This window comes from Fundulus heteroclitus, chromosome 18 (genome assembly GCF_011125445.2).
Source record: "Fundulus heteroclitus isolate FHET01 chromosome 18, MU-UCD_Fhet_4.1, whole genome shotgun sequence".
Taxonomy (NCBI): domain Eukaryota; kingdom Metazoa; phylum Chordata; class Actinopteri; order Cyprinodontiformes; family Fundulidae; genus Fundulus; species Fundulus heteroclitus.
Window position 1 is genome coordinate 26122327 of NC_046378.1, and position 14702 is coordinate 26137028.

Consider the following 14702-nt stretch of genomic DNA (forward strand, 5'->3'; position numbering starts at 1 on the left):
GTGCGATTCATCAGTGATGGTTAAAAACAACGCACAAAGAGAATTCAAACTTAAAAGGAGTAGTTTGTCATTTTGGGAAATGGGCTTATTCCCTTTCTTCTTTCTTAGACGAGCTGCTTAAAAACTGGAGGCAGAAGGTGACGACTAAAGTGGTTTTTGCCCTGGAAGTGTGTGCGAGTGACTCAAAACAGCCTGGTTACCCATGCTGGATCATATCATATTAATGACTAACAGCTATTTTCTGGACCACCGTGATTTAAGCTGTTTGGACATGGTAATTCAGATTGTGAATGTGCCAAGCAAAGAATAGTCCTGTCCAAGAAAGCATCAAACACACTGACACGAGAAAAAGTATTTTAAAATGCCTGTGGTCTGTTGCAATGCTGACTCCAAACACAGTGGCAAGCTCTTCATCCAGGGCAACTATGTCTGAGAGTTTCTTATGTGTGCTTTTCAATTAAATCTTTTTTTTTTTTAAAGATAATAAAAGAAAACTGTAAGGTACAGTATCTCTATGCAGGTAAATCAATTATATTTCTTTATTTCAAAAAGGAACGGGACACAGGCTAGAGTATCCGTACTTCTTGGACATTTCCACATGTTGTCAAACGGCAGCTAAAGAGTTCAATGTTTTTTGGGGGGAATTCATTGATAAAGTTGATCACAATTGTGAGGTGGAGGCAAAATGATATATTGGTTTTCAGAAATGAATGCAGACACAATCTGAAAACTCTCTGTGTTTGCATTTAGTCCCTCTGAGTCAATTTCTTAAAGAGCGACGCTTTTGTTGCATTTAGCAGTAATAAGTCCAGAGACAAACATTTTGGCTTTTCGTCTTTGCACAATAACTCAAGCTCAGCCAGATTGGATGGCGAGCGAACCTCCACGACAGTCTCAATTATTTTGCAGCCTCTAGCGGGGTTTCTTCCAGAATTGCTCTGCATGTATAACTCCAAATATCTTCCCAACAACTCTGCCAAGCCCCACCTCAACATGATGCTACCACCGCCATCTCTCACACTGCAAAAAGAGAACTAAAAATAAGTAAAATTTTCTTGAAATGAATGTATTTTCCCTTGATTTGAGCAGGTAAATAAGACTATTTGCCAATGTAATGAACCTTCTTACACTCTTCACCCAACATGACTTCATGTGGATCAGTTTTAACAATATCCATCTGTATGCAACTATGCTGTTTTGACCAAACATGGAGGGCATGACTTTCAGTTTTTCTGCTAACATGTTCTCCCACCTGAGCTGGGAATCGTTGCAGTTCCTCCCGAGTTAACTCGGGACAATGTACAGTCAAGTCTTGGTGGTTTTGTAGCTGTGCCATACTCTTTCCTTGTTTAGAAGATGGATTAGAACAACCCTCTCTGAGGCACTTAAACCTTTTCATATTGTTTTATAAGCAAACCCCTCTTTAAACTTCTCCATGGCCTCTTTAATACATTCCTTTTTGTCTTCATGATGCCGTCTGTTCCCTGATGTCCTCTAATAAACCTCTGAGGCCATTACAGAACAGACCTGCTTATCTTGAGATTAAATCACACACAGTGGGGGAGTCCTGGTTGTGCAGGATTTAATTTAGGGACATCAGAAGAAAAAGGACCAGATATAAATACATACTTACCCTTTTAGATATTTCTGGGTGAAACTATATCTATCTATCTATCTATCTATCTATCTATCTATCTATCTATCTATCTATCTATCTATCTATCTATCTATCTATCTATCTATCTATCTATCTATCTATCTATCTATCTATCTATCTATCTATCTATCTATCTATCTATCTATCTATCTATCTATCTATCTATCTATCTATCTATCTATCTATCTATCTATCTATCTAACCTTTGCTTCTACCTCACAGGTACTTTGTGTTGGTCTTTTACCTAAAGTCCTAACAAAGTACACTGAAAAAAGAGCTCACAGTTGAAGGGGTGTAAGTGTTTTTTGCAGATATTAATGAAAGAAACCTGTCAAGCTATTTCAATTAAAGCTACACTTGTACTGAGAGAAGAGACAATAACAGGAGTCCTGCCTGCAGATTTGCTAGAGATTGTTTGACGGTGAGTAATATACCTGTTCACCGCACTAAAGCAGAAATGACAAGCGTAACCCAGGGCGTACCTGCTGCGTCTCTGTGCTTCTCTCTCCGGTTCTGTCCGTCCTTTGGCGCTCTCTTCTTACTCTTGGACCTGTGTGCCGGAGCTGCGGGGCTGGACTCTGCAGCCGCAGCTGGAGATTGTCCTGACAAGAGAGCAAGCTGACGTCACGCTTAGGGAACTTACACAGCAGCAAAAACCTATGATTAAATGCAACGTGATTCCTGTGTATAAATATTTTCTGCTGCGCAGCATCAGGAAGTAGATTCTTTACGACGCCGCACGGTCACGCAAGTCTAATCTTAAGACGTGAGGCGTTCAGATTAATTCAAACTGACCTCTGTTGAGGCTTTCTCCCCTGAAATGATCCACCCACTGGCTGGAGTTGTATAAATCACTGGCGTCCAGGGCCTTGGCGTTTGCAAACAGATCAGGGTTGGACTGGGACACCTGGGAGTTCTCCTGGTGGCGGATCAGGAGGTCAAAATGTTGAAGGCGCGGACTGTCGCTGGGCTTTGGTGCATCGCGCTGAGGGGAAGACATCAGTTCCCCTGGTTTGGACGGCAAGCCGGACACCTCCTCCCTGGAAGCGTCCATCAGGTAGGTCCTGGCCGGCAGCGGAGGACACCAATCATCATCTTCCTCCCCGCAGCTAAAGGTTGGGTGGTGAGTAAGAGCAGTGTGAGGGCGTTCCTTTCTGGAAACACTCATGATGCATTTAATTTTACAAGCATGACGCGGTTCCAGATAAGATATTAACAAACAAGACTTTTAAAAAAATAATATATGTATATATATATATTGATCAACAACAAAGCTCAAATATAGCCTTTCAGAAGCCTAATGCTTGCCTCTGGTGTACATCTTCATGTGGGTTTGGGACTATTGTCCTGTTGAGGCACCTTTCTGTGTCCGCGTTTCAGAAATAGGTTGTCCTCCCTCTTCATTATTCTGTTATGTGTGGTGCACCAGTATCCACTGGCAGCAAAACAGACCCTAGCATGATGTAGCCTCTACCATGCTTAGCAACCGGTAAGGTATTCCCAGGTTAAAGACTCTCACCGCGACTGTTTTCTACAGTCTTCTTGTCAAATCCCATAAACAAATAAATCGGGTGGTGACTGGAAAACTTGGCTGTTCTGGCGCTGACCGAAGACGGCGTCCACATCAGAGTAACTCAGTAATTCATATTGTGAATGTGCCAAGCAAAGATATCTAAAGGACGGGAATAGTCCTGTCCAAGAGAGCATCAAACACACCGACACGAGAAAAAGTATTTTAAAATGCCTGTGGTCTGTTGCAATGCTGACTCCAAACACAATGGCAAGCTCTTAATCCAGGGCAACTATGTCTGAGAGTTTTTAAGGTGTGCTTTTTAATTAAATCTTTTTTTTTTTTAAGATAAAAAAAGAAAACTGTAAGGTACAGTATCTCTATGCAGATAAATCAATTATATTATTTCAAAAAGGAACGGGACATAGGCTAGAGTATCCGTACTTCTTGGACATTTCCACATGTTGTCAAACGGCAGCTAAAGAGTTCAATGTTTTTTGGGGGAATTCATTGATAAAGTTTATCACAATTGTGAGGTGGAGGCAAAATGATATATTGGTTTTTAGAAATGAATGCAGACACAATCTGAAAACTCTCTGTGTTTGCATTTAGTCCCTCTGAGTCAATTTCTTAAAGAGTGATACTGTTCTACATGCTCCTTGTCAAATCCCATATACAGATAAATCCGGTGATGACTGGAAAACTTGGCTGTTCTGGCACTGACTGAAGACGGAGTCCACATCAGAGTAACAACCCTAATCAGATCTGCAGCAAAAATCATCTGCTGCCAGAATTTTTCATTTTTGTAATTATTGAATTGTGCGTTGTTATTCAGAACTGAGGTGAATTACAAGCAGACGGACCTCACCACAGAGCAATTTTAAATCCCTGGATAGGATTCCTGCCCGTTGGATCCTAGACAACATTTCTACTAACAAATTAGTAAATAACTCTTAATTTTGTGAACTGACATTGGAGCTGCAAACTTTGCTACTACTATTTTGTGTTGCGTGGCTATTGTGTTATGCACTTATTCCCAGTTCCAGCATCCATAATCACTCTACATCACTCTCCTGTAAGTATTCAAATGAATATAACCCTCATGAAATAACAAAATTGAAACTGAGAAGTTGTAAGTCTGATGAAGTATGCCTTTTAAAGGCACAAATTAAAATGACATCAATGCAAGTTATGACCATATAAGTTGAAAATATAAATTCAAATTCTTTTCGTCAAGAAAACTCCTTGAAATGTTGATTCATGCTTTTATATCAGCCTGGATTACTGTAATGAACTCTATGTTGGAGTGAATCAGTCTTTGCTTTCTCGTCTACAGCTGGTTCAAAATGCTGCTGCGCGTCTTTAACAGGTACTCCAGAAACAGAACATATTACGCCTATTCTGGCCTCACTCCATTGGCTCCCAGTACATTTTAGAGTTAAACTTAAAACTCTTATTTTAATTTTTAAGTTTTTGAATGAGCTTTTCACGCCGTACCTCCCTGAGCTTCTTCATTCCTACTCGTCTTCTCGGCCCCTCAGATCAGCTGTACCTTCTGGAGGTACCAAGGTCTAAGAGGAAGCTCAGAGGGGGCGGGGCCTTTTCTATTGTCGCTCCTCAATCGTGGAATAACCTGCTCCTGCATATAAGAGAGGCTCCTTCACTGCCCACTTTTAAAACTCGCCTTAAAACCCAATATTATTCTTTGGCTTTTTCCACTAGAAAGACTTAATTTTCTAATTAAAATTTTTATTGTTTCATTTAGGCGTTTTCAAGCATTATCTTTTTATCTTTGTTTTTTTTTTAATAGATGTGTTTAAGGTTTTAGCAATGTACTAACCTGACAAAAGCCAGACGTATGTTGCTCCTCCTAGCTCCTGCGTCTGGCTTGTGTCAGGTTAGCAATGTACAGCACTTTGTTTCAAATGTTGGTTGTTTTTAAGCGCCTTATACATAAAGATTTTATGGTGAGTTATTCTGACCAGATGTCTAGGAATACAGGAAGAAAGACATCCCCCAAAATATTCGACCAAAAATTGGCAGAATATTCAGAAAATAATCTGAAATCCTGAAATATTGCCAGTGTAAAACACTTTTTTTAACAACTGCTTAACTCAGGACAGAATCCTGCTGTTTTCACAGTATATGTAGGCTACAGTGTCCCTTAAAAGCCTAAGCAGGACAGACGCAATTTAAATAGTGTCCTCAGGCTGAGCCGTGGGAGAGAGGCTGTGTTTGACCTCACATGGAAAGAATAATAATACACGCAAGCAAAGTTTTCAAGCAGCTCGACCTTCAAAATCCCCAGCGTTGCATTCTTTAGGGTTATATTCTGTAGATGCATAGGAGATCTAATGAATCCTGATTCTTCCTCCGATACAATCTGATTTGGTTTTTGGGTATTTTCCAATGTAAGTAACTGACCTAAAGAAAATGCATGTTTTCCCCCCAAACATGACCAAAAAAAAAAAACCCAACAACAAAAAAAGAAAAAGAAGATAGTTTTTTGCTTTGTACATGTTCACCACTGAAAAAGAACATGCTTTTAATCAACCAATCAATCAGCGTTATTTCTAAAGCAGATTTTAAAAACCACATGGGTGACCAAAGTGCTGTACATTAAAACAAGAAAATGGTTAAAAACATCCACATTTTTTTCACATCAGCTAAGGAGTTAAAAAAAAAAAACACTTTAAGAGACATATTATAATAATAAAACCAGTAAGAATAACATGAAGACAAGATCCACCTCCATGATTTCTGTTGACGTCTCAGCGCCATCAGGGCTTTTTTAATGACGGACGTGTCATTGAAAATGGAAAGTACTAATTCAGCCTGTCAGACGGAGGCTAATGTCATTACAAAAGACACGGCGCAGTCAGAACAGCCTTTCCGATCCCCACCCCGTTATGTCCGCAATCTAATGTGTCAGAACTAGTTAGACTAGACGCTCCCCTTTGCCGCCTCAAAGCGCAATCGGCTCACTGCCTATAGACACACAAGTGTTAATTTGCAAACTCTCCAGTCCACTAAACTTCACTTAAGTTTTGCTTGACAGCCTTGGCAGCGTTTTAGGGGCAGCTTTGATGCCCAGCTGCCTTAACTCCATCTGTCAGAGAAATGGAGCCAGAGGCCTTCTCACTAATAATAAAGAGACTGAATGAGGAGGAGCACCAAGAGCTGAATGTTCCTGAAGGACGAAGAGCCTTGAAAATCCTGCAGTGATGGATCTCACCTGTGCTGTGCGTCCTCCTTGTCTGATTTTAGGTGTCCTCTGTCTCTGTTGGGAGACAGAGGCAGCGATAAAACATCCACCCAGGTGAGGGGAGCTGACCTGGACAGCGTTCCAGCCGACGCTTGTGGAGCCAATTTGTCTGAGAAAGAAAAAAGAAGGAAAATGCCACGTAGCCATAAACACACTTTCCTCAAAGCTCTGACGGATTTCACGTATATTTATTATTTGCAATTTCCCCTTTTCAGGTTAATCAATCGTTTATTTCACCGCCCTTTGCCTCTAGTATCAAGTGTTGGAGTAGAATCACTGTTTTAGCTGGTATCTTTGTGTACGGCTTGATAAAAGAATATGCGAGAAAACATTCATTCTAAAACAATCCTTCGCTGAAGGCTTCCCTTGTAAGTTGCTCCTTTTTCCCTTTTCAAAACGACCCTGAAGTCTTCATACAGTTGCAGCTAACATTATTCAACCTCTACTATAAATTAGGTTAATTGGCAAAATACTCAAACTAGCAGCTGTTTGCGATACACGAGCCAAACAGGCTCAAATTCAAAGAATTTCTTAAAGAGTTTCTGCACAACTTTAAAAGTCTTTCCAGAAATGTCCTGAAGGTAAAATCTTTTTAGTGTCATGTGCTTTGGTACTCAGTCTTTGTACCTTGATATTTTTCATAGAAAAATATTTGTGTGTTTGTGTCACAGCACATAAAACAGAGCTAAGACCCATTTAGGCTTAAAAAGGCATCTTAACTTTAAGTTGGACAAATACTTTGGAGATAAAAATAACTGCGATTTTCATACTGCGTATTCTGCCAGATACAAGTTCAGTCCTGAAGAACCGTTAGCCGATGTGGATGGATCAGAAGGATCTGTGGGAGTTCTTTAGTGAATTTGCCCTTTTCAAACTGTAGTTAATGTTTTGGCTCACCCTGACATTGCAAGGTTTCGGAGGCTACACAGAAGATGTGAAGTAAAAGCAGCAGATGCCCAGGGATAATATTCATACAGCAGAAAAATCTATGAACCATTGATTAAAAAAAAGATTTGAAGGGTTGCAACAAAGTTTGGTAGTTTGTACAAATCCTGCTTTCAAAAGCACAAAAAATTGCATTGAACCAAATTTCTGCCAGATTAACTTTTCAAATGGATGCCAGAGACAGCAGAGAGTTGTCTCTGGTCATGTGCAGCATATAAAGTAGTACTCCACCCACATGCTGCTGCGGGCTGTCAGACAGCTGTGTACAAATCCAAGAGAGGAACAATCTGATGTTTTCCTTTATTGGGAAATAATAATAAAAAAGTGGACTATTTAAAAAAAAGAAAAAAAAAAGAAGAAGACAGTTCTGCCTTGAAGGGCAACGCCTGTTACCATTTTTTAGACCCTGCAAAGACTAATATGAACATTTTGCAAAACCTAAATTTTATTCCCCATATATTTTTAAAGGGGCCATGACAACAAGTTTCATTTTTCTGAGGTTCTGGGGGTATAATATGATCTGTTGTGCACTGATGAGACCGTGTGAATGTCAAAAGTTAATACCATAAGTTAATAGTTCAAAAATGGTCAGATCAGAAAATGGGTTATCATTCTACGTAGGTTGTCTTTCTATGTAATTCATATTCTCCAGTCAGAGCACACCATCAAGTAAACAGCGTTTCCTCTCCCCACAGCTGGTGCACCGGCCATGAGTAGCGCTAGCATGTCTGACATTGCGCATATATCCCGTATTCAACCTCAAACTAACTTCACCGCGGTTACTAAAAAGGGGAGCTGATATGTCCGAGGGTGGTCAGAAATTGGATGCCGAAAGACGAGATAATCACAGAGGAGTGGCTGAAGTTCATTTATGGGGACTTTACTGAAGACTTTCCTGTGGGGGAATTCAAGTTGTGGTTTTTAAACAAACAAATATAAAAAAAAAAATTAAAAATTGTACCAACATGGAAGGCGGCGACCACAACAGTCTCTACTGTTATTCTGGGGGTGGCCGGCTGAAAAGTTTGGGAACTTCCTTAGATAGAGGCCTACTTTCTACAAGCCCACAGTCACAGAACGGGACACTGTCTTTGCCTGGACTTTTTCCCTATGAATTTCAATTTAGAAGAAAGGGTAATGTCAGAACAACACAACTGTTTTTAGAACAACCTTTTTCAAGCACTGCTCTTTTGATAACTCATGCCAAGAATATCAAATGTATTGGCACCTGCAATTTTAAACAATATCCAGAGTACCAGCTGGGTGGGACTTAGTTTAAGCATATCTTAAAGTGGCCTAGTTTTTTGATCATAAAAGAAGAAAAAAGACCAACAACAGATATTTATCTTCAAATAAAACAAAATACGCCAAGCGTCCATCATGATAATGCTCATTAGTCCTTCTTGAGCCTGAAAAGAACTTTGCACCGGGCACAATGAGCAGATCTAAATCATTGTTGTTGTGGCATCTGCTGGCTGTACTGCAGAACTATCAGAAAGCAAGATGGCGATATTTGATGCAGCGACAGTAAATGCCAGTAGACCATCCTGCAATGCCTCGCAGTAAAGTGACAGCTTGGAGTGATCGAAGGCCAACCCGATCTACAGGGTTAGGGTTACTTAACCTCCTTCTTTTTTGGCTCCTCCATCACAGACATATATACGTAGACGCCTTGTTGAGCACTGAATCGGCCGGAGAAACATATGTAATACACCCGCAAGTTCCCCCTTTGAACGTCCAGAATAAAACAAAAGCAAACACAGAGTGAAGGTTTCGGACTGGCCAAGGCAAAGTCCGGACTTTCACCCTGATTGATGTGTTGTGTCTGATGACAAAATTTGTTGGCAAATTCAAGCTTTTAGGTACGACAAACAACAAAAAGAGAGTGACAAAACTCACCGCTGCTTTTCTTGGCATACTGGAGCTTGGCATATTCTGACCCAGACTGACCAGACTGGATGGTCCAGCGATCTAGGTCCTGCTCCAGACCCATAACCCCAGTGTTTGACAGCACTGGGTTGCTGCTGTAGGGGTCTGGACCTTGGTTGTAGGACACGCTGGAGTAGGTGTCATAGTAAGCCAGCAGGTCGTCCTCCACCGCTGTGTTGATGGTGCTGTAAATGGGACTGTCGTTGGACGCCGTGCTGCGCTTCTCTGTCTGACTGGGGTAGTTGATGATCCCGACGGCTGGACAGAGAAAAAGGGACGCAACGTCGTCAGCTGCATCCATTCGCAAGCCTTTTATTGTTTTAATATCGCTGATCATGGCTTACAGCTTAAGAAACCCAAATATCCTATCTCGAAATATTAGAATATCGTGAAAAAGTATACTAGTAGGCTATTCAACTAATCACTTGAATCGTCTAATTAACTCGAAACACTGCAGGGTTTCCTGAGCCTTGAAAAACACTCAGCTTGGTTCAGTAAACTAAATCACAAGTATGGTAGTGGTTAAGAGACAACATAAGATTCTCACAGTAACTGGTGTACTGACCATGGCATTACTGTCCTTGATTGGCCTGCCAATTCCCCTGACCTGAACCCCATAGAGAATTTGTGGGGTATTGTGAAGAAGAAGCTGAAAGACACCAGAGCCAACAATGCAAATGAGCTAAAGGCCGCTATTGAAGCATCCTGGGCATCCATAACACCTCAGCGATGCCACAGGCTGATTGCCTCCATGCCACGCCGCATTGATGCAGTAATCTGTGCAAAAGGATTCCCAACCAAGTACTGGCTGCATTAATGGACATTTTCAAATGTTTGATTTTGTTTTGCTGTTATAATTTTTTTTTTACTTGGTCTGAGGAAATATTCTAATATTTTGAGATAGGATTTTTGAGTTTTCTTCAGCTGTACGCCATAATCAGCGATATTAAAACAATAAAAGGCTTGCGATATTTCAGTTGATTTGTAATGAATCCAGAATGTATGACATTTCATGTTTTTTAATTGCATTACAGAAAATAAATAACTTTATCACAATATTCTAATTTTCTGAGACAGTCCTGTAAACTCCCAAGTGCTCTTACCGTTATAATATCTGTCAGAGTCCAGTTTTCCAGAGCAGCAGTTGACAAAGTCTTTGCTGTGGGTGAGGTTCGGAGTGGGCCAGGAGTCTGCCAGCCAGGGATAATTGCCCATATTTGACCCCAACAAGCCAGGCCTTGAGGGAGGGAGAGGTGAGAATGTATCGGCGCTGTTCCTATTAAACCCGGAGTGGCTCTTATCATGTGAATCAAACCTTAAAGAAGAGTTTACCCTCCATTGATGATTCCAGATCCTTCACCGTGAGCAAAGCCAACTGCAAAAAAGGAGGGGAAAAAAAAGTGCCAAGACATAAATCATGTTTGACAGCAGAGAAGAGAAAGCTTAATACATCTATCTTTTTTGTTCTTTTGAAGAGTCCAAAGAGAAGAAGTAGATTTAACGATTCACGTTATTCTCCACAATACGATCAAATAAAAGAAGGTTTGGATTTGTCTCTATGAATATACGCTTAGACACACAGACAATATATTTATATACATGAAATTATGCTTGCAATGAAATGCAAGCTGCAACGGTCAAAGCCATGTAAACTGACTCAATCATAAAAGAATCTAAATCACAGCAATATTACACTTGCGTGAAATGATACCGCATATGCTTCTCTGAACGCCTTAGAAACTGAACAAATTATATGTTTTCACTCATACAGCCCGAGGCTTTATTCTAAATCTGTGCTGCTGTGTTTTATTCTCCGCTGCCGTCAGTTGTGCAAACTAGCAAGCTTGGATAAATACATTGAAATGAACCGTGCATGAGATTAAAGTGCAGCATTTGTTTTGCAAAACAACAACTGAAATTGAAAGCGTTTATCACTGATGAAGACATGCCCCAGAGGTCCGCTGGGAAGTTTGTCACTGGTTGAAAAAAACAAAACGGGAAGGTTTGTTCTGCAACGGCTGAATCGCTTTTTCTCCACGTCGCTTCACGGATATTAGATGTGACAATTTTGAGTGAATCAAAAGCCCCCCGAGGCGTGTCAGCGTAACCTTGTGCGTTTGTCTGAAGTTAAACTCGAACAAAACGGGTCTTCTTCGCGCAGCTCGGCTCCTCACCTGCCGGCGTGTACGCGAAGGATGTGGTGTAGTGTCCAAGCTGCTTCCTCCGGCGGTGCCGGCAGTACAGCCACCCGCTGACGCCCATCAGCACCAGCCAGGCGGCCACGCCCAGGCCTGCGATGAAGGCCGGCTGCCGGATAAAGCTGGCGATCTGCTCTGCTATGCTGAGCTTGCTGCCTTTCTTTACCTCCACTGCTTGCGCTGAAAGACACAAACACAACCGTTGTGTGATAAAGGTTTACGGTGGCTAGCACTTTTTTGGTTTTGCTTCGCTTAGACAGGGTTCTTAACAGGTCTGGAATTTGATGTTAGTATAATAGATAGATATCAATAGATAAGTGTGGAAAAATATTTGCTTTTCCAGCTGAGTTGACATAGTAAATGGACTAAACTTATATAGCGCTTTTCCAGTCATGCTGACCACTTAAAGAGCTGTACACGATAGCCACATTCACCCTCACACACACATTTATACACCAAGATGCAGCTTGGTAGGCAACTTGGGGTTAAGTGCCTTGCCCAGGAGCACATTGACATGTGGCAAGGGGAAGCTGGAATCACACCCACAAGCTACAGTCATCCATCCATCCATCCACCTCCCTACATCCTGGATTTTGCCGATTTAAACCTATAACTATAATCAAATAGTGGATTTTTGTATTTATTCCTTTCCAATGGCTGGGAAGTTGTAAATCTCAAATCTGGGAAATAATTTAGAAAAGAAAGCTGTATGGGAACCCTAATTTAATACTGTGTTTTTTTTTAAGTTACATAGGCTTACCCACAACAGGCTTTGGATAAAGATTTTCTTTCTGTATGTTGACAGACATTTGCTTTTGCGTGGCAGACAAGACCGGAACACATTACGTGAAAAACAATCTTTATAACAAAGAGAGCATGAAAATACAAATAGTGGCTAGAAACGATCAAACTTCCCTGACACAAATGTAAAAAAGTCAAATATATGCAGCAACAGGAAGCTGCAAAAGCTTCATTACTGTCATTGATCTAATTTAATCAAGAAAGTAAAACATTATAAAAGAGTTTCTTAAGCTTATTATATAAAAAAAAATTATTCTAGCTGTCAATTTCCTTCTGTATACAGAATTGGAATAAATTAGAATCTCATGAAAAACTTAATTCAGTCCAGTAATTTCATTAAAACAATTCAAACTCATTGATTGCTAAGACTAACTACACACCGTGTAACTCTTCTTAACTTGATGTAATATAAACATGTTTTTAATGCATTTATAATTTTAAATCTATGTAAATACAAGCATGATTAAAAAGGAAGAGCAACTGAATAAAATAAAATTTTAGATGCAGCTCACTGGAGGGTTGTGCTATTTCTTTGAACAGGCTTGAGGGCACCAGATGTGGTCCTTGGGGGATACCTGGTGCCCGCGGGCCCCATGTTGGTATTTACAGTATTTACAGTAGTAGTGAGCTAACAGGTAGGAGTGCAGGCAGGTAGTTGTAAGTGGTGGTTCAGTCCATGTGTTATTGTTGCGTGTATGAAGATACAGTCCAGTCCGTCGTCGTTTGTTCAGATGTCAGGAGGCCGAGGTCAGCAGTGCACTGCAAAAACGGAACTAAAATTAAGTAAATTATTCTTAAAATTAGTGCATTTTTTCTTGATTTGAGCAGGTAAATAAGATTATTTGCCAATGGAATAAGAGTTTTGCACTTAAAGTAGGAACAATTCATCTCCATCATCTTATTTCAAGTGCAGAATATCTAAATACCTTATTTTAGGGGTAGAACTACTAATCCCATTGGCAAATGGTCTTATTTACCTGCTCAAATCAATGAAAAATAGACTAATTTCTAGAAAATGTTACTTACTTTTAGTAACCTTTTTGCAGTGGTGAAAGCCGTAGAGAATCTACCAAAAACTCCATACTCCTATCAAGGGTGCTTGTAGCCCTGCTTGTTGTGCTCCTTTCAGTTGTCTTGTTACAGAAATGTGCTGCACAAATAAACTTGCCTCGCCTTGTTATTATACTTTGTCTTCTACGCAACTTTCCTTTGACATGCTTGGATACAGTACCGTGTTAACAGTCAACTTTTTTTATGTTCATATTTTTACCAATTACCCTTTATGGCTTACCCACTTTGCAAAGAGTCTCACTGAAAAGCTTCTAAGTATTAAGTTAAATTTATAATCTGGAGGATTTTTTTAGTTCATTTTATTTAAATTTTTCTGAGGAACTGACTTTGGGGTTTACACTTTCTGTGTGTAATGTATTTCTAAAATATGTGAGTTCCAATTTTAGAATAGAATTACTGAGAAAACAAGTCTTTTCAGATTTACTCAGACGCACCCAAGTGTGAACTCTGAACTATTTTTGAGACATGAGGACATTTAGAAAACAACATATTTTCGTTGCATCAGTGTCCTTGTCACTTTGGACAGTCACGGCTACAGAATACAGCCTGTCCACCTTAAACTGGAAATATTTTCTGTGATGGTTTCTGTGATTACCCACATCCATGTACAAGGTCACCCCATCTGCTGAAATCCCATTCATTTACACAAAACAGAGTTAGCGATGGATGTAACACCCCTTCACAATATGGCTGTATAAAACTAATAAAGATGGAAGAGAGGCTCCAAATCAAAGGCCAGTCCTGAAAATGTCTTACAATGCTAAGGCTGAACCCAGTTATAACACATTAAAGCAATTTCTGTCCTGTGCACCTTTTCACCTTTCTATTTAGTAAACTGAAATAAAATAGTAGCTGGCTGAACAAAGCATTGTACACATGAGAATAAAATATAAAACAGTTTTAGACAAAGGCAGGGAAATATGATGAATGGTGTTGACTTGTGGAGATCGTGTGCTGTAATATTCTCTTCATTATCGCAGCAATGTGGCTGACCCTGTTTTACTGCTTTGGTCAACGCTCGGAGAAACGGAGCTGTAAAATGTATCTGTGTGAAATTGAAGATATAGTCTAGACGTAGTTCTATTTATGTATTGAGACAAATAAAAGACGCTCTTTCCAGATCAACATGGCACAACCTTTACACACAGTTTGTTATCATAGATGCTCACAGCATCCTCCACAACTATTGACACCGCTGATGAAGATGTATTAAAGGCCTTGAAACAAATTCACCATTTACTGTAAGAGCTGGGTTAACTAGGTCCCAAAATGACCAATTAAATCCACCCTTTAATTTGGTTATAATTATTGATTACTGAAAAATAT

At 40.1% G+C, this 14702-nt stretch overlaps 1 protein-coding gene across 3 annotated transcripts in view; it reads right to left on the minus strand.

The window, feature by feature from the left end:
• Positions 1-14702, minus strand: part of LOC105939709 (roundabout homolog 2) — a 113251-nt gene that overhangs the window by 3060 nt on the left and 95489 nt on the right. For all 3 annotated transcript variants that reach the window (XM_036149570.1, XM_036149569.1, XM_036149571.1), the window contains 7 exons: positions 11481-11684; positions 10639-10681; positions 10410-10543; positions 9277-9564; positions 6403-6541; positions 2453-2766; positions 2140-2259 (listed from right to left, as the gene is read on the minus strand). In XM_036149570.1, coding sequence (XP_036005463.1) covers positions 2140-2259; positions 2453-2766; positions 6403-6541; positions 9277-9564; positions 10410-10543; positions 10639-10681; positions 11481-11684 — 1242 coding nt within the window. The remainder of the gene's footprint in view (positions 1-2139; positions 2260-2452; positions 2767-6402; positions 6542-9276; positions 9565-10409; positions 10544-10638; positions 10682-11480; positions 11685-14702) is intronic.